The following is a 27,211-nucleotide window of genomic DNA, read 5'->3' on the forward strand; positions in this document are numbered from 1 at the left end:
TTTTTAATAATAAAATTTCTAAAAACATAGACAATTGTTGCATAGATAAAAAAAACATCAGCATTTATATAAAAAATAATACTAAAATATTCAGAAACACGTTACTTTATAATGGAAGCTATATTTATATTTATTGAACATTGACACATATTGTCTCTGTCTACACTATGAGAACAACAAGGATGACTATATTACACAATAGACCATAATTTCCAAATCTACGAATAAAATAAAATTCAGAGATAAATATATATGATTAAATATTTTATAAGCAATTTTTTTTTTATTAATCTCTACTGAAAAAGTTTTTTTCTTAAATTTTACTGAAGATGTAGTAGTTCTACTATGTTTAGTTAAATTTTGTGAGGTCATGACAGAAGCTACTCCTCAGGCTGTCCTGAAGAGTCGAGCAGCACCTCAAATGAGAATGGCTGGAATAAATAGCCCTCACCAGCGTAAAACTTGCTCTGGAACTCGATCCTGAAACATAAAAGTCACTATTAATTTAAATTCTAGTATAATCTACATCAGGAAGTAGCCATTTGTAACATGTAAGGAATTATAGCTGTATAATAGTTTTCAAATATCTCTGCGACTCTGATTTTCACATGAGACGATACAAAACACAATTGTCAAAGATTAGCAAAGAGGTTTTATATCAAAAATTTAAAAATATATTTTTTTCTAATTTATTTTGTCTATTGTTTACTTTTTTGATATATGTGAAAAATATAGTCTGAATCAAGGACGAAAAGTGTTTTTAAATTATTCCAACAATAATGTTATATGTGTATGTGTGTTAGGACGTAGAGGGGATGTGGGGGGAGAAGACTGAGCAGCACATGATCTTCTACTCCCAAGATATTTGAACATAATACTACTATTATAAATGCGAATGTTTGTTTGAAGAATCTCCGGACTTTGATGAAATTTGGCACAGATGAAGAACATCTGGAAGAACACATAGGCTACTTATTAAGTTTTTTTTTATTCCGCGCAGACGGAGTCGCGGGCGATAGTTAGTATTTTATATATTCAAATATCTTCAGAGCTCTGAACATCGTACAAATCACTACAAAAAAAATATGTTAAACGTAGCCGCGTATAAAGATGACCTTAACTGTCAAAATATTTGTAACAAATTAAAATAATAAAAATCTTTTATTTAAGCAACAAAAATATGGTTAAGGTTGCTAAACTAGGTTCTAGACCTGTATTAAAGGTTCCAGGACTCTAGGAAAAGTATAGTACATTGTAAAAAATTGTTAAATACCTAATTACATGATCATATAACTTAGAAAAAATTACATTTACAATTAAAAGGCTTAATTATATATATGTGCATGCAAAGATGTATGTATGTATGTATGTATTGTTAGAGACAAAAATCAACACTGTGCCGGTGTATCGGCGCAGCACTAGACATGTCAAATATCAACGCTTACGTCGCCTCACTACAGCTATCTGTCACTTGGTTTTGGGAACTTTAGCGCGCAAAACGCTCGAGATGATCTTGACTAACAATTCTCTAAAAGTTCAGAAGTGAGATATTACCCAAACTCACAAAGTGATTTTGTTGCATAAAAGTATCGTATTGTTTACCGGAGACTAAGATTTTTAAAATTTGTAAGGATATTGAGAACTTCGAGTAAATGGTAAACTTAAAACGCACACCAGCGTGAAAATCTTCATATTTGGTGAGATTGTTCCATGTTTCTAATTATCTGTACAAAATTATTTACTGATTTCTTAATTTGGTGATTTCTAAAAGACTTGAAAACATTTTCATAAAGTCCGTAATCGTACAATCATAAAGTCATATTACGAAAATTGTTTTATTAACAGACCATGAAAAGACCATTGGCTTGAAAACACAAAATCAACATTTGTTGTGTTTATTTCTATTTTAATGTTTGATTTAAAGGTTTGGTTTTATGGTTTGTCAAGACACAAAAGTTTGTATAAAATATTAAAAGTGCCTTTCATTTTAAAACAAGGTATGATTTATGTTGAGACACAAAAGTGGTGTGTAAAATAATATGAATCATACATTTAATATTAAGATTATAATTTGGTTAAAAGATAAAAGTTTTGTGTAGAATATTTAAATATACTGTTGGCTTTAAGACAGTACTTTCAAAGACTACAATTTATGTTATAATTTAACAGGATAATTAAAAATACTTTTCTGTATTTTAAGACACACATAGAGGAATAAAGAGAAAAGACAGTCAAATTGAGGTATTAAAGGAGTTGGTACAAAAACTAAAATACAAATCAAGGGTGTATTATGTGGAATATAATTTTGAAGTTGTGACAAATATGCATGAAAAGATGTTAAAATGCAATTGCACGGCAAAGATAAGTGGTTTTGCCAAAATATGAATCAAGGACCCCATGTATTCATTATGTCAGGTGATGACAAATTTAATTCAAGTGTTTCCATTTGTTAAGAACAGTAGTAGTAGTTCAGACTAGGGAACATGCCAATGAAGTTAAACCAAAAGGTGAGGATTCAGTAAAATTTTATTATGACAAACTTGGGATTGGCCTGTCACATGTCATGTAATATGACAGATAGCATGATTGCTCAAGCCATTATTGGTATAATACTTATTCAATTTGTACTGCGGTAAGATCAAACCAAATTTTTTATATTTTTAGTGTTGATGTTTAATAAGATCAGGCTTTTCAATTAATTTAAAGAATTTTCCTAACAACTGAAATTGAGAATATAGATCAGTTTATTAGTGAGGGTCTGGTAAAGCAGAGTTGTGATAAAATTAAAGCCATTACCTGAGTCAGATGGATATCATTATGTCTTAAGTCATTGATGTCCTTTCTAAGTTCAGTTTATTTTAATTTGTGTGTCACCAGGATACTTCTGAATTTAAACTTGATTTTATTGTTTGGTATGTCATGACATGCTTGCCCTACATGGTCATGTGATGAATGTTATAGATCCATAAAGATACTTGGTGTTTGAGATGACAAGAAAAATCGTGTAGATCGAGTTACCGCCTAAGGGTTCGAACCTGCGCATATCGCGAGCAGCGCGCCATTGAAGCGCGTGTCGCGAGCAGCGCGCGATCGAAGCGCGTGTCGCGAGCAGCGCGCGATTGAAGCGCGTGTGGAGAGCAGCGCGCGATTGAAGCGCGTGTCGCGAGCAGCGCGCCATTGAAGCGCGTGTCGCGAGCAGCGCGCGATTGAAGCGCGTGTCGAGAGCAGCGCGCCATTGAAGCGCGTGTCGCGAGCAGCGCGCGATCGAAGCGCGTGTCGCGAGCAGCGCGCGATCGAAGCGCGTGTCGCGAGCAGCGCGCGATTGAAGCGCGTGTGGAGAGCAGCGCGCGATTGAAGCGCGTGTCGCGAGCAGCGCGCCATTGAAGCGCGTGTCGCGAGCAGCGCGCGATTGAAGCGCGTGTCGAGAGCAGCGCGCCATTGAAGCGCGTGTGGAGAGCAGCGCGCGATTGAAGCGCGTGTCGCGAGCAGCGCGCGATTGAAGCGCGTGTCGAGAGCAGCGCGCCATTGAAGCGCGTGTCGCGAGCAGCGCGCCATTGAAGCGCGTGTCGCGAGCAGCGCGCCATTGAAGCGCGTGTCGCGAGCAGCGCGCCATTGAAGCGCGTGTCGCGAGCAGCGCGCCATTGAAGCGCGTGTCGAGAGCAGCGCGCCATTGAAGCGCGTGTCGCGAGCAGCGCGCCATTGAAGCGCGTGTCGCGAGCAGCGCGCCATTGAAGCGCGTGTCGAGAGCAGCGCGCCATTGAAGCGCGTGTCGAGAGCAGCGCGCCATTGAAGCGCGTGTCGAGATCAGCGCGTTTGTGAAAGTGCCTGTCTACAATCAGTGCGCCTGAGCGGTGCCTGTCTACAATCAGCGCGCCTGAGCGGTGCCAGTTTACGATCAGCGCGCCTGAGCGGTGCCTGTCTACAATCAGCGCGCCTGAGCGGTGCCTGTCTACAATCAGCGCGCCTGAGCGGTGCCTGTCTACAATCAGCGCGCCTGAGCGGTGCCTGTCTACAATCAGCGCGCCTGAGCGGTGCCTGTCTACAATCAGCGCGCCTGAGCGGTGCCTGTCTACAATCAGCGCGCCTGAGCGGTGCCTGTCTACAATCAGCGCGCCTGAGCGGTGCTTGTCTACAATCAGCGCGCCTGAGCGGTGCCTGTTTACAATCAGCGCGCCTGAGCGGTGCCTGTCTACAATCAGCGCGCCTGAGCGGTGCCTGTCTACAATCAGCGCGCCTGAGCGGTGCCTGTCTACAATCAGCGCGCCTGAGCGGTGCCTGTCTACAATCAGCGCGCCTGAGCGGTGCCTGTCTACAATCAGCGCGCCTGAGCGGTGCCTGTCTACAATCAGCGCGCCTGAGCGGTGCCTGTTTACAATCAGCGCACCAGTGAAACGCGTGTGGTGAGCAGTGCGCTTGTAAAGTGCCTGTCGTTAGCAGTGGCGCTAGTGGAGCGCCTGTCGCGAGCAACGGCGCTTGTGGAGCACCCGTCGCGAGTAGTACGCTCGTGAAGTGCCTGTCGCGAGCAGGCCGAGGCCGCGAACCTGTGGAGAGTCTTGATGTATAGATGTCATGGAGTACAGGGTGCGCGGAATGCCAGGTATTTGACATGGTAGTAAAAATAATAATAATGAAAACTTTTATTTCAGACACACGATTGATAAAAGAAAATCAAAGATTGCCTATGGGGCGTATGTTTAGCCTCAGGGCGTATATGTTGCCTCCGGGCGTATGTTTTGCCTATGGGGCGTATGATTAATAAAACTTTTATTTCAGACACATGATTGATAAAAGAAAATCAAAGATTGCCTATGGGGCGTATGTTTAGCCTCCGGGCGTATGTTTAATAACAATTATTATTAGTTTTATTTCAGATACATAGTTGATACAAAATGTGCTATATGTTTTGCCTACGGGGCTAAGTTGTGCCTACGGGGCTATATGTTTGCCTCCGGGCTGTGTTTTGCCTACGGGGCTATATGTTTTGCCTACGGGGCTAAGTTGTGCCTACGGGGCTATATGTTTTGCCTACGGGGCTATATGTTTTGCCTACGGGGCTATATGTTTTGCCTACGGGGCTAAGTTGTGCCTACGGGGCTATATGTTTGCCTACGGGGCTATATGTTTTGCCTACGGGGCTGTATGTTTGCCTACGGGGCTATATGTTTGCCTACGGGGCTATATTTTCTGCCTACGGGGCTGATTTGCTTTTAGGTCCTTTTTCTTGGAGGTGTTCTGGCTCTTCATGGCGCTTGGGACAGCGTGTAAAACGATGCAGCAAGGATCAATACTCCTTCGAGGACGAAGGAAATGCAGGATGGCCGAACTGTTAGAGACAAAAATCAACACTGTGCCGGTGTATCGGCGCAGCACTAGACATGTCAAATATCAACGCTTACGTCGCCTCACTACAGCTATCTGTCACTTGGTTTTGGGAACTTTAGCGCGCAAAACGCTCGAGATGATCTTGACTAATAATTCTCTAAAAGTATGTATGTATGTGTTGTGTATGTACCAGTGCAGACGCAGCGTGTGCAGGAATGCGGAGAGCCCCTCCATGAGCACCATGATGGAGACGGAGATGGCGGCCCAACACGCAAACATTACGTACAGGTAGATACCGCCTTGGAAACCGAACGACTTCAGACCTGTAACAACAAAAAAATACTAAAAAAATCGGAGGGGGCAATGCGTTCAGTCACCCCCCCCCCCCAAAAGGGAAAATATTAATATTTAATTTATTATAGATCCACCTAGATAACTAAAATTAATTTTTGGTATAAAAAAAAATTCCTACTTGCTCCCTTCCCTCTTAGATCTTGGCTAGATCAACTTGCGATATCCTTACTGACATTCAGAATTTATAGCTTTATGAAACTAACTAGCTGTTGTTCGCGCGTAAATAAAAAAAACATAATAAAAATAGTCTATGTTTTCTTCTTTCAGACTCTATTCTACATCTGTGCCAAATTTTATCAAGATCCATTGAGCAGTTTTGAAGATACCTTCAAACAAACATCCATCCATCCAAATATTCGCTATTTATTTATAATATTAAGATATATTTAGACGTCAAATTTACTCTTATATTTTTATATTATCCCATATTTAATTTCATCGAGCGAAATAGTTACATCAAGAATCTGATGGGTTCGTTTTTGTAGTAAATTTTCTCCATACAAATGTAATGTATGTATATAAACACATGTTACCTTTACGCAGCAGCATGTTCCAGGCGACCTCAGCGAGCTGCGCGTGCGCAAGTGACAGCGCCCACAGACGCAGATACGACGCTGTGTGCGACACACTGCCCAGCACATACTCGATTGTATGGATAGCCTGCACATACATACACAAACACACATGGGTACAGTCTGATGAGTGTGGTCCCGGAGGCCTTATTTTAGTCCTCTTTCCCTTCCCACTCTTTTCCAGATTTGGTGGAAGAGGGGACGCAAAAGAAGGGGAATTCTTTTTCTGTGCATCCACTTCTCCGTTGATTAAAGGTAGGCAACGCGTCTGTATTTAAAGATTTCGCTATTTCGGAGAATTCAGGTGGCCGTTTGCTCATTTGCCACCTTTTCATATAAAAAAGTCGGTAAAAAAACTATTAAATAATTAAAAAATCATAAAATTAACTGTGACAAAGGAAAGAAAACGAATCGAATGATACTTAAATCATCAAAATCTATGAATTGAATCTTTAATTTTTTATTCAATCGTTACATGACACATAATGTTTTTATTTATTTGTTCACAAAAAAAAAATTACACTATACAAGATACATAAAAAGTCGCCAAACTACACAGCAGTTTGATGGCGAAAGACACTCATTATCTTATACTAAACCTACTTTTTTTTTTTCAACTGAACAGTTCAAAAAGTTACAATGTGAAAATGTATGGAAGTTGTATGACTCACCTGGTGTATGAAGACCTCGGAGATCTCCTCGTTATCGTGTGGGTTTGCTGGCTGAACAGCACCGGCAGCAGCGCCGTTCTCTGCAGTCTCAGTATTCTGCAGAGGCTGACTTTGCTGCACATCACACATCAAACAACTCACTTAAAAAATACAAAAAAAATTGTTCTATATGGCCTCATTGAAAATCGTCAAGAATCCGAATACAATCTTATAGATAATGTGTCCAGAGTGTTCCATGACATTATGAATATTAACATAGAGCCATATATAGAAGAAGTGAAACGTATAGGCAACCATGGAAAAAGAAGACCATTAGCGATAGAAATAACAAATAAGAGGATGACAAAATTCCTTATGGAAAACGCAAGAAACTTCCAGCACTCAGGACTAGCAATAGGACCTTTCATGGATAGTAAGGCACTAAAACTCAGAAACGAACTCCGACAGAAACTACGAAAAGCTAGACAGAATGGCGATCACGCTGTTATAAGAAACAACAAACTTTTTATTAATGGAAGAGAATGTGAGACAGAAACAAACTTAGACATTCAAACTTCTCAGGACCTAATAACTAACATTACGAGCATAGACAAGCAAAACACAAGTCATACTGAAACGCAGAAGCTACCTGAACTGCAGCCGACGTCAGGAGCAGGACCGACACAAATGAAAACTCCAGCGAACAAGACGTTTCGTTACTGAACTAAATGTGATTTTTCAAAATGCACAAAGTATAGGCAACAAGTTAGACTTAATAGAACATTTTTTAATAGATTTAAACATAGATATACTATTACTATCAGAGATATGGAAAAGTAAGGATTATTGCGACTCTATTGTAATACCTGGATATAAAATAGCTTCAATCTTTTGTAGAAAAAATTATGATGGTGGAGGTGTTTGTATTTTTATAAAAGATACCTTAGAATATATAGAAAGAAAAGATATAGCTGATCTTTCCAAAGAATTTGTAATTGAATTTAGTGCAATAGAAATTCCAAAGTTAAATTGTATATTAATAGGATTGTATAGAGCAGATCGTCATATTAATATATTTTATGAACAGATCGAACATCTCTTATATAAGCTAAATACAAAAAATAAAAACAAACATATAATAATAGGAGGAGATTTTAACATAAATATATTAGCAAATAATAAAGAAGCAAAAAAACTCATAAATACAATGAAATCGCGTAATCTTACTCAAATAATAAATAAACCTACAAGAGTTACAAAAAAAACAGCCACTTGCATAGACCTCTTATTTACAAGCTATACACCACTCATACATAAAATAAATGTGCAAGACTATGGTCTCTCTGACCATAAAGCTTTAAATATAAAAATAAAGACAGCTAATATTCACACTAATAATAAAACACGGTACGTTAAAAAAAGAATATTTACTAGTAATAAAATAGCATTATTTAAAAATTCATTAAAAGATATCAAATGGGAGAACATAATAAATACAAACTCAAACTTAAATAAAAATTACAACTCATTTAACACAGTTATCCAAGAACTGCTAAATAAACACATACCAATACAAAACATAAAAATAAAAAATAAACCACAAAAACGTTGGTTAACTATGGGAATAAAAAAGTCATGTTCTAATAAAAGATCTCTAAGGACTTTACTAAATCAAACTAATAACACTGTTATCCATAATTTTTACAAACGATACAGTCAAACGCTCAAACGCAGTATTAAAATATCAAAAAAGTTAGAATTCATAAAACAAATGGAAAACTCTGAAAACAAAACAAAAACCATGTGGAAAATTATCAACCAAAAAACCGGAAAACCTAGAATAAATACTCATAATAACAATATCGTATTAAAATGTAACAATAAAGTCACGAGTTGTCCTGTAGAGATTAGCAACATCTTTAATGACTATTTTGCAACTGTCGGTGCAAATCCAAACAACAAACACAACCCTACAGGTCGACCTGTAGTAAACCCACCAGTGTGCTCCTTGTACTTACGTCCTGTAGAACAAAAAGAAACGATCCACATCATACGTCTAATGAAAAATAAAAATAGCTGCGGTATAGATGACATTCCACCAATGTTATTAAAACAGTGTGCTGAACACCTTTCTATTCCCCTAACCTATTTAATAAACCAGAGTTTTCAAGAAGGACAATTTCCAAACGCCCTAAAACTAGCATTAATCAAGCCGATCCACAAAAAAGGCGATACCTGTACCCCTTCCAACTATAGGCCGATAGCTCTATTACCAACATTTTCCAAAGTATTTGAAAAAGCTATGTGCAATAGACTATATAACTTTTTAGAAAAATATAACATCCTTGACGATAGCCAAAACGGATTCAGGAAATCGAGATCCACCACACTAGCAGTATACAAATACATACAAAGGGCCCTACAACACATAAATGACAAAAAATATGTACTAGGAGTATTACTTGACATGACGAAAGCTTACGACAAAGTTCAACACAATATCCTGCTAGACAAAATGTACGGTTCCGGTGTCCGCGGCCCGGCATATTCATGGTTTAAATCATACCTGGAAAATAGATCCCAAATAGTTCAAATAGAACACTACAACTCTGCCACCGCTAAAATAGAAACAATTCGATCTCGAGAAAGGAAAATAACATGCTCTATCCCACAAGGAAGTGTACTGGGGTGTGTACTATTTTTAATTTATATAAATGACTTACCAAAAACACTAAACAAAGAAAAAACCTTGCCAGTCCTATTTGCAGATGATATATCCATTTTAATAAAATATGAAAATATAACCGCACCTAATCCTATATTACAAGATACATTACAAACTGTAACAAATTGGCTCCAAGACCATAACTTAGATATAAATTATAATAAAACTAAAATTATGCATTTCAGAGCACATAATAAATCCGCCCTAAATATAAACACAACTTTTCAAAATACAACCCTAGAAACTGTAGACACCTTTACACTGTTAGGATTAAATATTGACACACATATTAATTGGAAAACACATATAGAGTGCATTAAATCAAAGCTGTCCAAATTTACATATGCTCTTTTTCAATTAAAATGTAGCACAGACGTAAAAACAGCACTATCAGCGTACTATGCATATGCATACTCATGGCTGACATATGGTGTAATGCTCTGGGGAAATAGTGTAAATAGCCAAGATTTATTTATATTACAAAAGAAATGTATTAGAATAATTGCTCAAATAGATAATCAAGATAGTTGCAGACCCTACTTTATTAAATATAACCTACTAACTCTTCCCTCCATATATATTTACGATATTAGTTTATTTACATTTAAAAATATAAAGACTTTTACAAAAGTAAAAGACACACATAATGTTAACACTCGTCACAAACATAAATTACATCTACCACAATCTAGAATTAAAATGTTAAATGAAAGTCCCTATTATATGGCTGTAAAAATTTTTAACCACTTACCAAATGAAATAAAAGAAGAAGTAGAATTCATAAAATTTAAAAGAAAATTAAAACATTTTCTAATTAAGAAATGTTTTTACAATATTGAAGAATACTTTAAAAATCCAAAACAATTTAACCTCTAAATAAACCCAAATAAGCATACACACATAAGGCAATAAATAGGTAACATATATTAAATGTATTTCTTTCTTTGTTATTGTATATTATAATTTGTATTGTATTGTATGTTAAAAAATTATATGTAACGATGCCTGGAAAAGGCGAAATGTTCAATAAATAAATAAACATATAAATATCCGCTAATTCCTCAACTCAAAATATATTTATAATAATTGTTTAGAAATAATTAAAAAAATATTATTATCCGCTATTCTATGACATTGATAACGTTAAGTTAATCTGTGGTCAAAAAAATAATAAACGTCAATTACGTCACTTCATTCTGACAAGTAAAAAATGGCGGGAAATAGAATTATTCAAAATGACTATTGTAAAAACATATTTAAAGATATAATTATAAACGAGTGATGGAACTTTCTTTATAATACTAAGTGTTGCCCGCGACTCCGTCCGCGCGGAATTAACAAAAAAACTTAATATATTTTTCCAGACTATATTCTATATCTGTGCCAAATTTCATCAAGGTCTATGCAACCATTCCGCAGTTACCTTTAAACATCCATCCATCCAAACATAAGCATTTATAATATTAGTAAGATATAAATACATATTATATGTATACATACAGCACGTTTCTTCTGCTCCTGCATTATGAAGTATGGTTTGCCGAACAACATGACCGGCACACACAGCAGTGCCACCACCACGAAGAACTGAAACACAAATTATTATCAACTATTAATAATTTTATGATTAATTATAAACATATATTAATTATAAAAAAATAACATATTAAATTATACATCAATTCCACTTAATCTGACAAATCACAAAATACCATAATTCAAAAACTGTAACAGCTGTTTTGATATTAACCCGAAACAAACACGGATTTATAGACAGACAGACAGACAAATATTACATACAAACTAATTTTATTAATTTTGTAGATATACTAGCTGTCGCCTGCGACTCCGTCTGCGCGTAATAAAAAAAATTAATAAGTAACCTATGTGTTCATCCAGCTTATGTTCTTCATCTATGCCAAATTTCAGCGAGATAAATGGAGACGTTTTGGAGATTCCTTCAAACAAACATCCATCCATCCAAACATTTATAATATTAGTAAGATGAAACGTTTTTGATTTTGACTTCTAGCTTTTTTACTAATATCATAAAAGCTAATGTTTGGATGGATAATTGTTTGAAGTTATCTCCGGAACGGCTGCAGGAATCTCACTGAAATTCGGTACAGATGTAGAACATAATCTGGACGAACACATTAGCTACTAATTAGAAGTCGCAGGCGACAGCTAGTCTGATATATATTTAGTCTACTTTAAAATAAAAATAAAAAACATACATGGCGACTATTGTAAGTCTAGGTACATATAGGACATATATATGAGATTTTTTTTATATCAAAAGGTGGCAAACGAGCAAACGGCCACCAGAATTCGCCGAAATAGCGAGGCGACCGTTGCCCATAGACATCCGCAAATGCAGATGCGTTGCCTAACTTTGATCAACGGAGAAGAGGATGCCCAGAAAGAGGATATTTCCCCTTCCTATGTGTCCCTTCTTCCGCCGAATCCACTTCCCCTTTGGGAATCTTCCCCTTGGCATCTGCTTTGCGGATGTCTATGGGCAACGGTCGCTTCGCCATTTCTAATAGGAAAAGTGTGGGAAGGGAAAGAGGACTAAAATTAGGGCTCCGGGACCAGATTGAGACATTGTTAGACGTACCTTCTGCAGACCAATCTGTCCTGCAAACATGACCTCATCACACTGCGGCCGCGCGTTCTCATCTCGCTTGAACAGCATCATGTTGATGAAAGTGATCAGTACAGATGGTGCACAGTATCCAGAAGTCTTGATCACACCTGAAACATATCTTACTTTATTATATCACTTGTCCGCAACTTTAAAATAAAATCTAGTAATAAATATAGCTAAAATAGTGTAGCTTCAGTAGTTTCGGAGTCTATTCAATGTACGTGTAGACAATAGACGCGCAATTAATAATTAGTCTTTAAGATAAATGTGATTTTTGATATGTTAAATGGGCAAATTAATCAGAAACTTAGTGTTTAGATATGGACCATAGACATCCAGAAAACCAAAGTTACAATACGAGCTGATAAATTAATCTCCACCTTGTATTTAATTTCAACATCTTATTTCTTATATAATTTTAAAACATATAATATTTAACATTTGTAGACAAATAAGAATGTGTGGGCAAGTGGGAAGTGTAGTGGGAAAGTGGGCAGTTTCGTGGGCAAGTGGGCAATGTATTGGGCAAGTGGGTAGTGTAGTGGGCAAGTGGGCAGTAGTATGTACGTACTGGGGTCGCCGAAATGTCCAGGCGTGGGTCCGTATGTGGTCCACTTGATGAACATGAGCAGCACCATGTAGAAGAACAACACCATCAGGAATACAATCTGCGGGATGAACTCCACATAGATGCTGATGCGACGTTTGAAGTAACTGCAAAGTTAAATACATACGATTGAATTGCGCCAAAAGTGGGGAAAAAAGGGGGGGGGTTTAGTATTTCATATTAAAATTCAAACTTTACCTAGAGACATTTTTTTTTTTGTAAAGAAACTTATAATCAAATGTTAATTAAGGAGAATTTAAAAAGTTAAAATTTGAACGATTTTTTTTTAAATTACCTTGGTGTTGCCATAGACTTACAAAATTAATTCAACAGAAATAATTATAAATAATTTCTGTAAACTCACATATGATTCCAGAGAGACATGCAGACACCGAACAGCATGTGGAAGACACCGATGATGATGGATATCTTCATCTTGTAAGCGTTCATGAAGATTATCTTGTTGGACTCGGCGAGCTAAACAAATAAAAAAAGAATAAATACTAATAACTAGCTTTTACCGGCGACTCCGTCCGAGCGGAATAAAAAAATGTACACAAGATAAAAAAGTTCCTATGTCCGTCTCCTAGTTCTAAGCTACCTCACCATAAATTTTCAGTTAAATCAGTTCGACCGATCTTGAGTTATAAATAGTGTAACTAACACGACTTTCTTTTATATATATACTAGCTTTTACCTGCGACTCCGTCCGCGCGGAATAAAAAATAGAATACGGGATAAAAATGATCCTATGTCCGTTTCCTGGTTCTAAGCTACCTGGCCACCAATTTTCAGTCAAATCGATTCAGCCGTTCTTGAGTTATAAATAGTGTAACTAACACGACTTTCTTTTATATATATAGATAGATAGATAGATATCTTGTTTCTAACTAATATTATAAATGCAAATGTATGGATGTATATTTAAAAGTATCTCCGGAATGGATCAACGGATCTCAATGAAATTTGTCAAAGATGTAGAAATATAATCTAGAAGATGACATAGGCTACTTTTTAAGTATTATTTATATTCCGCTCGGACAGAGTCGCATGCTACAGCTAGTAGTATCAGAAATTTTTACATAAGTAAATGATTAACTTAACAAATTAACTGGTAAAGTAGTGGGTAAAAAAAACAAACCTGCCAAACGGGATCAATTCCAAATGGATACGGAGTTTGTATATAGTCTTCTGAGTCAGGGTTGAGCTGCAGCAGCTTGTTGGCGACCAGCGTATCGTTCTTGTAATTATTGCGCCAAGACGAGCCGAAGATGTTCAGACTCTTGGAGAAGATATCATTGTATATCAAACCGGTGTACATGGAGAATAGACCCATCAGTAGAATAATGTAGCGACCACCGAAGAAGATGTTCCAGATCTGAAATTATATACATGAATCAGAAAGATACACATACAGATAGACTTTTTTTACGTTATCAGATAAGCCAATAACTTCATGTGTACGGAATATGATTTTTTTTTCTCATTATTACGTACAAACACTTCAATTTTATTAATATGTATAGATATTATTTTTTAAAGAACATACAAGTAGTGTAAAGATTCAAAGTAATTGTAACTTTTTGATCTGCAAACTCTAAAAAAAAACAATAAATAAAGTTCAATAGAGTTGAATTATTCATAGTTCAAATACTAATATATTCCAAAGTATGTAAAAGGAACAATATCAAGTATATGTTGATCAGACCTCGCTGTCAATCTTCTTTGCCTGCAGCGGCTTCTCCTTGTAGCACATCCAGAACCCGAAGGCGGCCATGATGGCGCCGTGCCCGAGATCACCAAACATCACCGCGAACAGGAACGGGAACGTTATTATCGTGTACGGAGCTAAAACATTTCATCATCTTAAATTGTGACAAAGAAAGAGTGTCATCATTATTGAAAACCTAGATTTAAAGCGATAGTTTAATAAGCTTCTATAGCTTTTATAGTATCAGATAAGACGCATGAGGGCAAGCTAGGTTTTGACTAAGTTAGGCTAAATTTTGCCTCAGTTACGCTATGTATGAGCTATACTAGGCAAGGTCCTGACTAGGCTAGATTAATACTTTCTAAGCTAGTGTAAATCTAGGGTAAGCTAGGCTAAGTTGCGCCTAAGCTAGGCTACGTTAAATCTTGTGTAATCTAGGCTATGTAGGCCACTTGTTTTTAGCGCCGATGGTGACCACCATGGTGTTTTAGGAATCATTTCCCCACATAAACAAGGCTATGATCTCAGTGTGACATACCGGGGTTGACCTCACGGTATGAGGCGACGCCGTACGCGTAGATGAGGTTCTGGAAGGCGGAGGTGATCTTGTTGGTGCGGTTGTAAGTCGGCGGATTCTCCATCGTCTCCATGCGGTTCAGAATTGGCGGCACGGAACTGCCGCTACGCTCCTGATACGTTACAAATCGTTTAAAGTTAAAACTTTCTTTCATCATCAGCTCACTATACGTCCCCATCAAGGGGCTCGGAACATATCCTAAGTTAGGGGTGACTAGGCTATAGTCAACCACGCTGGTCCAGTGCGGGTTGACTTCACATATATCTTTGAATTTATTCTCAGATATGTGCAGCATCACATTATTACATGGCGGGATTGCAAACACAGGACTTGCAGATTGCAAGTACTGGGTTCGAATCCTTTACCCCTGAGCCACCGACGCTGTTCCTTGGTGACTATGAAATAACTGTGGATGTCAACGTCGAAGTGTGGAGCGTGCAAGTGAGACTGACCGTGCCCCTCCTGAGCGCGAGCTGTATGGTCTCCAGGTCGAGGGCGGGCACCCAGCACTCCGCGATGAGGCACTTCTGCGTCACGTCCAGGTTGAACAGGTTCAGCGTGTGGTAGATCGCCTTGATCTTGCGCACCTTCACGAACCAGTTCTTTATGTTCTTAGCAGCTGCCACCAGCACGCGGTGACGGTGGTCCTGAGTTTGACCTAACACCTGTCAAATTTTCATTTTGTGTAAGTGTTTTTCTTTTACTCGCATAAAAGAGAAAGGTAATTTAACAGTGGAGAACATTTGGAGGAAAAAAGTATGTGTCCTGGAGGTCAAAATCTAGTTCTCTACTTTTCTCTAATTTTTAAAATAATGAAAAAATTGGAAAGGGAAGAGAATACGTATCGGAAAATAAATTATTATTTCCGTACCTAATGAATCTACAACCTTTTTGTGTCTTTGGGCAGCGGTCACCTTGCTATTTTAGATAAATATGGCCGCCGCTCGTTTTCCACCTTATTATAAATAAAAAAAAATATATACATCAGTCAACATACAGTGTTAAGATCTTCAATCCGTGTCATAACACCCATGGCCATCTCACGGCGGTCTGCGGGCGCTTCGGGGCAGGGGTAGAGCGTGGCGCGGAAGCCCTCGCATATCTTCTTGACGCGCGTCTTCAGCTGGTCACCTTGGAAGAAGATGATGAACACCGACTTGTACACCTGGTCCGACTGCAGACAACAAAGTGTTTGAGCATTAATAAATTTAACAAAAATGTAAATTAAAAAAGAACTTGGTTATAACAATTTTTCTAGACAAGTATTCACTGTACTCACAGACGAGGGGTCCTCTAGGGGGCTGTCAATCTCCGCCTGTCTGAGGAAGACGTTGCCGCGACACGCGCGCCACAGCATACGTTCGAAAGCGGGGATGCGCTCGCGCAGGATCACACCCGCTACGAAACTACAACATACAACACATTCACTCATATTCTTACCATACACATACACACGAAACTGATTTCACTTACGTCCCATACGATAAGAGTTACATATAAATGTTCTCATAAGATATGTAACTTTTTTCGTTTGTAATCGACATACTCTGGTGTGAATTAATTGCAAGAATTGCAAGTAAATATATAAACGGGGACTTTTTACAACACGTAAAAATTTAAAACATTTATGTTCATGATTGTACAACACAGCAGTACTTTGTTATACCTTATAATTTTGCTGACATCTGCTTTAAAAAAAATATTATTATTGTCTCTATTTTTCCAAAGATAATGAGAGAGATGAAAACATATTTTTGTACAATTTTTGACAACGGACACTTACGATAACAAGTACTGCTGTTAACTTTTTAAATAATGTACATTCACGATCACAAGTGTTTCAGTGTTTGTAAATGAAACCAGTTTTATCGCTAATAGTAAATTAAAAAGAAAAAAAATTATGTAAAGAAAATAAGTACATTAAACATTTGATTAAGCCGAAAACAAGCAACTTTATCAAATGCCGTGTTCTTTTTATTAGAATGATGAGATAGAAAAGAATTTACCAAAGTGATATAAAAAGCTATTATGCTTTTACAGCAGCTAAAAATAATAATAAAGCAAACAATTTTTAAAACTAAACGTAAAATATTGTAACATTAAAAAATTTAGGAGACATTGGTGGTTTATAAATATAGTTAAAAACATATGTTTATCAAATTATTAGACGCTGTTTACTGTTTTGTACATTTGGATCAGGTTTTCTGATTTATACCCGTAAGACGAAGAGTTACATCTTATATAGAGATATTATTTTAGTCCTCTTTCCCTGTGAAGTGGATTTGGCGGAAGAGTGGACGCATAGGAAGGAGAAATATCCTCTTTCAGTACGTCCCTTTCTCCGTTGATTGGAGGTAGGCAACGCATCTGCATTTGCGGATGTCTATGGGCAACGGTCGCCTCGCTATTTCGGCGAATACAGGTGACCGTTTGCTCGTTTACCACCTTATGATATAAAAAAAAGATCCCATAACAGATGTATTTTGATTGATTTCCGTTATTCAATATAGAAAACTCCCAACAATAACGTTTGAAATTACAATCGACTCGATAAGGACATTCAAGGGCGCCTCAAATATACAATACACACATATTATATGTTTTTTTTTTTCAACCTGATATCTCTATGTGATGACAGGAAACGTATGAAATAATAATTCTATCAGTGATAAGAGAACAAATCTCTGGAATGATAATATTGTTTTAAGTGAATGATATGCTAACGTTAAAGGTGACGACAGACTTGTTTAAACTGGAATTAATTGATTTTTTTATATTTAAACATTAATACAAATTAACAGAATTACGTAATACTATGTTATTTGAAGACTTATGGCGCCCTTATCTAGCTAGCGCCCTGGGAGATCGCTCAACCACTTCTTACCTCAATGCTGGTATAGATGGAAATTAACCAAAAATGTCCAAGCGCGTTTGTACATCGAAAGGCAAGCCAATCACAAATATACATCCAATCTGCAGTAATATAGAAATAGCATATTTATAAACTTACTTTCATTTTTGTATTATGGCTTTTAGGTTTTTAAATAGTGTATTCAATAGGAATAACTTTGTGAACCTTCACAATTTGTTTCCATGCGGGCGTAAGGGCACAACTTATCAATCGATAAGCAGTTAAAAAAATATCAATGGAATTGAAAATCTGTATACCAGACAAGTAATCTCGCTTTGTTACAAAGTTCTCAGAATACCGTAAGACGATTCACCTTGAAACCGAACGTTCTTAGCCCTCTCTAATTTACGTAGCTGTCTTACTCATCAAATTTTTTTTGTAACATTTCAATGTTATCTTACTAATATTATAAATTAGCTTTTGCCCGCGACTCCGTCCGCGCGGAATAAAAAAAATGCACACATGATAAAAAAAGTTCATATGTCCGTCTCCTAGTTCTAAGCTACAACGGATGTTGATGAAATTTCGCATAGATGTAGTGTAAAGCATAGATAATAAAGTTTTTTTTATTCCACGCGGACGGACACACGGGCGACAGCTATTAGGTATATAATAACGCGATATCAACGATACGGACGTAAAAACATCGATTGTACTTTGTCTTAACTATCATTATCATTCAAAAGATTCGTGACTGAGATTTTACAAGTTAATACGCATACATTCATGTAATATTACATGTTATAAATAACAATTCCTCCCCTCTTTGTCGTCATCTCTCTGCGGTTAACTAATGACCAACCACATCTCTCCAGTCATAAAAGATAACAGCAACTAATAGTACAGTAGAAGACCTTTATTTCCTACCCATGACTCTCACATTCAAATGTCGAAAACATTAAGCAACATTTTCTGTAACGAAAGTGGGGAGCAAATTTAATTCTTTGACTACATCCATGACATAATGTCGCTTATCTTTATAGCACGAGTTAGTGTCAGTTAACCGTTAACAATCTGCATTTAAATCTTAATATCACTTAAACAAATTACGTTGTACTTAGAGATATGGTGTCGCATCGACGTAACATCATTCATAAAGGTAACGTATTATTGACATCGTCTTGATACTTGATTATGTAAATATTGGCTTTTCTTATTTTTCAAGGTACGAATATTACGCCTTATTCAGGCGACTTTTTTGGAGCGACAAACGAATAGGCTTGTTTGTAAAATTGCGTTTTAGGGTTCCGTGCCTCGAAAGAAAAAACTGAAACCTTATAGGATCACTTTGTTGTCTGTTCGTCTGTCTGTCATCAAGACCCTTTTTATATAACAATCGAAGCAATAATTCTAAGCAACCTACATCAACACTATAAAATTTCTTGTACAATAAACTATATCATACTCAAACATCTACTTTTAAGATTATTAAGTGCAAAGAAAATTGGTAAAATTGGTGCCGTGTTATCGGGGCTACACCTAGACGTTTTTACGATTACTTCATTACTCTACGACCCAAATAGATTACAGAGTAACAGTAATGTGAAAATTTGAAGTATCCAAAATGTAGTAATACCAAAATTTAATACCTAAACGACGATACTTCAAAAGTAGTTCAAATTTGAAATACATTGTATAGATATTTGTGCGTTACTGATGTATTAAGATAAGTAATCTTTATGATAACCTAGCTGTCGCACGCAACTCTGTCCGCGCGGGAAAAAAACCTAATATGTGTTATTCCAGACTATGTTCAACATGCCAAATTTCATCAAGATCCGTCGAGCCGTTCGGGTGATACCTTCAAACAAATATCCATCCATCCATCTGAACATTTGCTTTTATAGTATTAGAAAGATAAGAAGCTATAATAAAATAAGAAAGATTAGGATTTTAACTTTGAAACATAAATTTGAGACCAATCTTAGACCATCAGACTATATGACGTCAAGTGTGATGGAAACCGCATTCAACGTACATGGTACAGCATTGTACAGGCAACGTACGTACATAATAATGTATGTACATATATTACGTACATTTAATTTTGTATTCAAATATTATGTGATTATCGCATAGTAATAAGAGAGTTGTTAATCTCCACTCTGCACCAGTCTTACCCCATTTGTCATGTCTTTCTTCTTCTAGGTCTTTGGGTCTTTTTGCTTCCAGCTATTGACGCCGTTATTGTTAAGATTGCTTTCGACGTCATCGAGCCATTAGTGAAATATGAGATAACGTAAATAGAAGTCTCTTTGCGAAATGAAATTACACGAATTGCGTCTTAGATAATTAAGTGTCAAGCAAGTCAACATTTACCCAAATAGGGGATGTTTATTTAAAACACAACCCGAGAATATATCGCAGACGTGATTAATATCAGGGCGATAAGGAATTTTAGATATAATTGCCGAGATTTCACATTAAATGTAAATTTCTGGCATAATAGAAAATTATCTTGCTTTATTACTTGCAAATTCGGCAAAAGGTACAGAAATCTTACTACTATTATAAATGCGAACCCGAACGGCTGCATGGATCTCGATGAAATATGGTATGGATGTAGAACACAGTCAGGAAGAACACATAGGCTACTAAGTTTTTTTTATTTTAAACCGCGCGGAAGGAGTTGCGGGCGACAGCTAGTCAATAATAAATTGGTTGCCTGATCCATCAGTAAGTTTGCATCCGCTCAGCCTGTAAATGCGTATAAAAATAATACTATCACGTGAAGGTAACAGCTGATTCTCATTGAGGAAATCTCACAGCCAATGCGTCACAGATAATAAACATTTAATTAAAACGAGAAATATTCCACTAAAAATTGGAGTATACTCTGTTTGTTGATGAAATTATAACACAATATAAAAAACCAGACTGATGTGAGTTTACAATGGTTTAAAAACTATAAGAATATCCAGATTTTAAAAATAATATAATAAATAAAACAATAGGGTTTCTTTTCCAGGGTTTCTCATTGCCGATTATGACTTTATTTGTTCGGGATTTTGAGTTCTGGAACACTTCGTTGATAATGAACTATTTGACGGTTCTTTTTTTAACATTACAGTGGAGAAAACAGAAAAAAATACTTGAATCGTGACTTTTAAAGGTAAGAACCCTTTACGTCACATCTCATAATATGCTTATATAACTGCACAATAAAACAATGCTTATTTATTAAGATAATATGACCAAGGCCCGTAACGCTGATCTTTAATAGCCGTGCATTGAATTACCGTCCAGACATCCGACTGACGTACTTTACGATTTAACTTCGATTTCCTCAAATAGACGAGCGATCACTACAATCAAATATATACTCAATCAATATAAGCATAAAATTCAAATTGCTATGCAGCATAATGAAAATTTATGTTGGATAAACAAATTTGATCTTTGTTTGCAAGTGCTTTAGTATTAATGTCGTTTGGCTTGGCGTAAGATAAATGACATATAGATTATGGCTCACCTTGGCACGGTACCAAGTCCCAGTGTCTGGGTATACGAAATATCCGATGATTTAACGTCTGGAACTTCATAGCGCACAAATACATTAAGTTTGGTTTAAAAATAATCTAATATTATAAATGCGAAAGTTTAGATGGATGGATAGTGGAAAGTATAGTGGTTGGTGAGGGGTTGATGAAATAAGTACACTACAGATATTTGTTAGAAGTTATCTCCAGAACGGCTACACGGATCTCGATGTAATTCGGTATGGATATAGAACACAGCCTCGGAGAACACATACATACTAAGTAAGAGTAAGTAAGTAATAGATACTAATTAAGTTTTTTTTTAATTCCACGCGGACATAGTTGCGGGCGACAGCTAGTCTACAATAAAGGAAGAACAGAAGTAATGAAATACCTAACACTATCATTTTGTTGTTTTCAATTGTTTTTAGATGACTTATAATACAAAAAATTACTTACCTACGTTGATATTTTTCTTCTGTTTTCTTCTTAAATTATAAAAATATTAAATTAAAATACATTCTTACAATAAACCACCAATGTCTCCGTGTATGTAGCTTACCAAAACTCTACATACAAAGTGCACTTTAAAAAAAAACTACTCCAATTAAAAAAACAAATGAAAACAGTTTCATTTGTTTTTTAAAATGAACGTAGAGCACACTGGCATTTTTTTTAAACTAAACGCAATTATTGTTTAGTCTGTCATAATGGACTAAACTACAAAAAATAACAAAAAAAACTGCCAGTGTGATAAGAGGCTTAGCGTTATCCATTCAGTGAGCAAAGGAAACTGTCCATACATATTACAATTAAATCATCTACTATTGTTTGTATAAAAAATTCGTACAAGGCTTATTTAACAAGTATTAAAATTATTTATTCCATCTATATGGTCACCTGTTACAATTGACGTTTATTCAATCTTATTGACTAACTGAAAAAAAATTTCAAAGTATGTCCCTTTCTTGTGACATACTGCCTAAACACTTTGATCTATTTTGAAGTGTGTTGGGCAGATTGGTCTACCGATCGATCGGGAAACACCCATTTTAAGAACTAGATTTCATTTGTGTTCTGCCCCTAAAGTATAACTATGCTTTCCATCTTGGATAAATTATAAATATAAAATAAACTATACAAAGACGACACGATGATACGATGATCTTACTAATATAAATGCGAATGTTTAAAAGGATGGATGTTTCTTTGAAGGTATCTCCAGAACGGCTCAATGGATCTTGATGAAATTTTGTACAGATGTAGAACATAGTCTGGAAGAACACACAGGCTGTTTTTTTAAGTTTTTTTTAATGACGCACGGACAAAGTTGCGGGCGACAGCTAGTAGTGTATAAAAGGAGTTGATTGTCTATATTAAAACATAAAGTAATTGTTTAAGTAAAAAAAACTTTCTTGTCATAAGTGAAAACATGACAGGCATTTTTCAAATTTACATTATCTGCTTTAAACACTAAAACCACCACAAATAATTATATTCAATAGAAATAACTACAAAAATATACACGTATTTCTTGTTTATTATGACATGAAAATATTCCACAGAATCACGTTTAAATCTCACAAGACGTGATTGACAAAATTCTCAAGATATCGGATAAATGTGCCCTTGAATATAATCCCTACTATACGATACTGTACTACTATAAATATGACACTTTAACAACGGATACTTAAATATCGAGATAGGAAGAAAAATAGCTACTGTAATTTTCTTGTTTATAGCAAAGTTTCGATTTGATTGCATGTTAAGAACTTTATTTCGTTGAATAATTACAAGCAATTTTAGAATATTCACAGAATTTTTAAATCAATGCTAATCTTGAGTCGACGAACTGGTATTGATACTTGAAGATACAATTATTATTTTTAAATTAATATTATATTACTAATTTTAATAACCACATTACTTTATTAATTTATACGTAATTATCACATATTTACAACAAAATAATGACTGACCTATAAATACGCCTTGGTCTTACAGTGACATGTAAAAGGTTACAAGAGGTTACAGCTCATAAATATTGTAGCATTTTATAAACTGTAATTTTCGTTCCGATAATTTATCAGTCACGATCTGCAAGGTGGGTGACCGCTAGTAACGGTGATCACATCAACTACATATATGATTAATACCAAAATATTTGCATTTTGTTACTATAGAATCCCATCGAAGGAAATGGTTACATATCTAAGAGATTTTATAAGAGACTAGCTTTTACCCGCGACTTCGTCCGCGCAGAATAAAAAAAATGCACACAAGATAAAAAAGTTCCTATGTCCGTCTCCTGGCTCTAAGCTACCTCCTAACCAATTTTCAGCCATATTGGTAAAGCAGTTCTTGAGTTATAGTGTAACTAACACGACTTTCTTTTAATTTTCTTTTAATGGTTAATTTTTATTTTCTCCCGATTAAGTTTTGATACATCAAATTATTTCATTACTATCACAGTTCCTCTCTAAACCATCTAATCCAATTTTTTTCTTTATTTATAAGTAAAACCTAAATTTCAGACTATTTCAACTATTGCTTGGTGAACCTAAAATGGATCTATAAATCAAACCTATCAAAATAAAACCTGTATTGCCTTAATCTAACCTCCAAATAGTCTATTGCTCTCAGACAGACGCGCAACATGATGCGTCATCGCTATCTGTTGTCATTGTTTTTGTTTGAATTTTATCTAATTTTCAATACAAATCGATCATAATATCATCAACAAACTGTTTTATATCAACCGAGACAATACATGCTTTTACAGAGATAAAGCTGACAATGGCGGATAATTTCCAGCCAACTGTTACAATGAGGTCTTGTTTTAGGAATTGAAAGTGTCGTTGTCACGGTTTTTTATACTATTATACGTAATTAGTATAAATTCCTCTTAACGGAACCAGTTCAAGGACTGTATCTACTTACCGTTTGGTAACTGTGGTAAATGGTACATATTTATTTACATTACATTAATACAAACTTCTATATTGAATTTTCAAAGTATCAATCTGTTTGAATCCGGGTTGTATAATTGATGCCGTAATTAGAGTGTCTCTTGTTATTTAATCACTGTCATCGTTGCATGGCAACACATTAATATCTCTCAGACCAGCATTGTCATGTTAAACCATTGATAAATGCCTTGTCATTTTAACAATCTAAGACGGAGTAATTTATGAAAAATAATCTAACACATGAAAGATGAAATAGTACTGATTTTGTTTAGCTCGAAATCTCCAAATTGAAGTTTATTTACTTTTACTAAAAAGTATATTATGTACAAACTATACCAGGTGATCATAAGCAATGAAAGCTTAATTACAATGTCTTAACAGTGGGTTTCTGAGACATAAATCATTGTATAAAACAATTATCGTTTACACAGAGGTAATAATATGTTTTAAACGGAGATTTTCTCCTCAGAAACCCACGGTTACTCATTGAAACGGAATTTTAGCGAAAACTAAAAACATCGATTAAGCTAAAATCATAACATACAATAAGTATAAACGAGATAACGTACAATTTATGTTTCGAATTTGTATTTGATTTCTAAAACTTCCAGTCCAAATTCGTATGGTATATGATTACGGAATGTCGCCAAATACGAGCCAATGTATCTATTAACAAGTCCATACTTGATCCCAGAAGGTTTCTCCCAATGTCATTCACACTCAAATATACTTTAAACACTTAATTCAAAATAATTGAACAATTAGACACGCTTCAGTGCTCTTGAATGAATAACGTGAGACAAGACATAATAAAAGTTATAATAAATAATTAATAACTAAGACACTCGTACCAAGACGCTGTTAGAATGATTTCAAAATAGAAAGTAGAGGCGTATTCGTATTCACATGAGATGTCAATTGTAACCTTATAACAAAAACTCTTTCGGAATCGTTTAACACAGATCGAATAAAAAAAACATTTAATCGAATACAAAATTTGGTGTCAATGATATCGGTTACAACGTTCGCACAACAATGTGATTACGAAACCGCGAAATACTCTCCGGCATTTACAATTTTCGCACCTAATTCCATATCTATTCTTGAAGTCCAAGATACCATCGATAACAACACAGAGATTGACAATGTGAACAGATGTGACATAAAAGTGAGAGGTTAGTAAGCGTAATGTGGATTAAGAATTTCCAAGCAACAGTATTGAAGAAAAATCACATTTAAGTGATTTAAATTCAATTCTGCAATGTCCAGCCGAACGGTTCGATTTACAAGAAACGATGACAACCCGCCGCCACAGCTATTACCCAACTACTTTAATTAACTTTGTACACTACTAACCAAGGCAGGAATTCCAAGGATTCTTGCTTATCCCGAAAACTAGGGAATAATAGCACAGTGTTAGACAAAAATACAATTTATATCTCTTCACCAGACCATTGGAACAATCACAAAATGTTCGTTACTAGTTCATATCATTTGATAACAAACTTTCGGATTGTTCCAATTAAGTTTCTTTCAAAAATTTTAGTACTTCAACTTGATAACTTTATATTTTAACAACAAGCATGCATTTGTTACTGTGTCGTGTACATACTGTAATCGTACGCCAACATTTATTTTTTATCCAACGTCACTTGTCCAAATTTTCGAATCTACGTCATGCCCGTGTCGTCTTTTAATTGTGATAAATTAACATTTACAAGATCCATCTTCAGATGTGAGATAGTTTGCTCCGCGTTCGTGACAACCAAACTAAGCCGTTACTTCGACTTCCGATTAGTAAACAACTTCATGTAAACATTAATGTGTAATCGACCTTTACCAAATAATAAAGCTGTCTGCTTTGTGAGCACATCGTGATTGATTACACCATCAGAGGCGCGCTCGTGCGCTGCCGACAACTGATGCTTGTAAAGAATCAGTCCGTACAATGACAACACAAATCTGAACATTCACATAAAGATTATTTGAATTTGTTACTACAGCTAAAATGCAGTAAAGTTTGATGATGGTAACATTTTAGTCCAGTATAAAGGAATCGGAAACAAGTATAAGATGTGAATAAGCCTGCAGATCAGCTGTAGTTAATGGTGGGTCAGTGTCACACTAGTGCCGTATGTACACAAGTATACATACCCTAATTGGACGTGTCCCATATGTTTGTTGGGGTCGTCGGAAATCAGCGCACGCGTCATCGATTCAGTGGTATTGGCACCACCCTCGTGCTAGCGGACAAACAAACATGTACAGACAGACAAACATCACCCTGGGACGGCACATCACTAAAGCTGGACCGCGTATGACATGGAACACCTATCGTTGCTCATCACTCTTTGCTTGTTGTAGGAAAAAAGTAGCGCCAGCGCATGACTAAGTATCGGTGTGTAACTACGGAACAAATTCCAAAGCGTTTCTTGCATTGTTAGTGTTATACTACTCGCATAAGTGTTTCGTTTATAATACGGTGTCTCCTTCTTGTCTATCGCTAAAAGACTAAGTCTTCGCTCGACAAAAAAAATCTCTTCGTGATGCTAGACTACATAAATGGGTACAGAACTCAGAGATGCATGCAGATATGACAGGAAAACGGAAAGCATGACGATATGAAATCATAATAAAAAACATAATGCAACAAATTTGCTCTCGGACCTGGACACGCGGTC

The 27,211-nt window shown here is 36.0% G+C and overlaps 1 protein-coding gene across 4 annotated transcripts in view; it reads right to left on the reverse strand.

Annotated features, from left to right (window-relative positions):
- Nucleotides 1–315: 315 nt before the first annotated feature.
- The window catches only part of LOC106720116 (V-type proton ATPase 116 kDa subunit a1), a 31,133-nt gene continuing 4,237 nt past the window's right edge, over nucleotides 316–27,211 (reverse strand). For 2 of the 4 annotated variants that reach the window (XM_045679027.1, XM_045679026.1), the window contains exons 5-18: nucleotides 16,448–16,574; nucleotides 16,166–16,342; nucleotides 15,621–15,833; nucleotides 15,130–15,280; nucleotides 14,589–14,728; nucleotides 14,022–14,258; nucleotides 13,245–13,357; nucleotides 12,845–12,987; nucleotides 12,244–12,380; nucleotides 11,124–11,210; nucleotides 6,920–7,033; nucleotides 6,210–6,336; nucleotides 5,513–5,645; nucleotides 316–480 (exon numbers count right to left, since the gene is read on the reverse strand). In XM_045679027.1, the coding sequence (XP_045534983.1) occupies nucleotides 381–480; nucleotides 5,513–5,645; nucleotides 6,210–6,336; nucleotides 6,920–7,033; nucleotides 11,124–11,210; nucleotides 12,244–12,380; nucleotides 12,845–12,987; nucleotides 13,245–13,357; nucleotides 14,022–14,258; nucleotides 14,589–14,728; nucleotides 15,130–15,280; nucleotides 15,621–15,833; nucleotides 16,166–16,342; nucleotides 16,448–16,574 (1,999 nt within the window). In that variant the 3' untranslated portion in view covers nucleotides 316–380. Of the gene's footprint in view, nucleotides 481–5,512; nucleotides 5,646–6,209; nucleotides 6,337–6,919; nucleotides 7,034–11,123; nucleotides 11,211–12,243; nucleotides 12,381–12,844; nucleotides 12,988–13,244; nucleotides 13,358–14,021; nucleotides 14,259–14,588; nucleotides 14,729–15,129; nucleotides 15,281–15,620; nucleotides 15,834–16,165; nucleotides 16,343–16,447; nucleotides 16,575–25,886; nucleotides 25,926–26,684; nucleotides 26,774–27,211 lie in introns of all 4 variants that reach the window. The other 2 variants (XM_045679024.1, XM_045679025.1) reach the window with 2 other exon arrangements.

This window comes from Papilio machaon, chromosome 8 (genome assembly GCF_912999745.1).
Source record: "Papilio machaon chromosome 8, ilPapMach1.1, whole genome shotgun sequence".
Lineage (NCBI taxonomy): Eukaryota > Metazoa > Arthropoda > Insecta > Lepidoptera > Papilionidae > Papilio > Papilio machaon.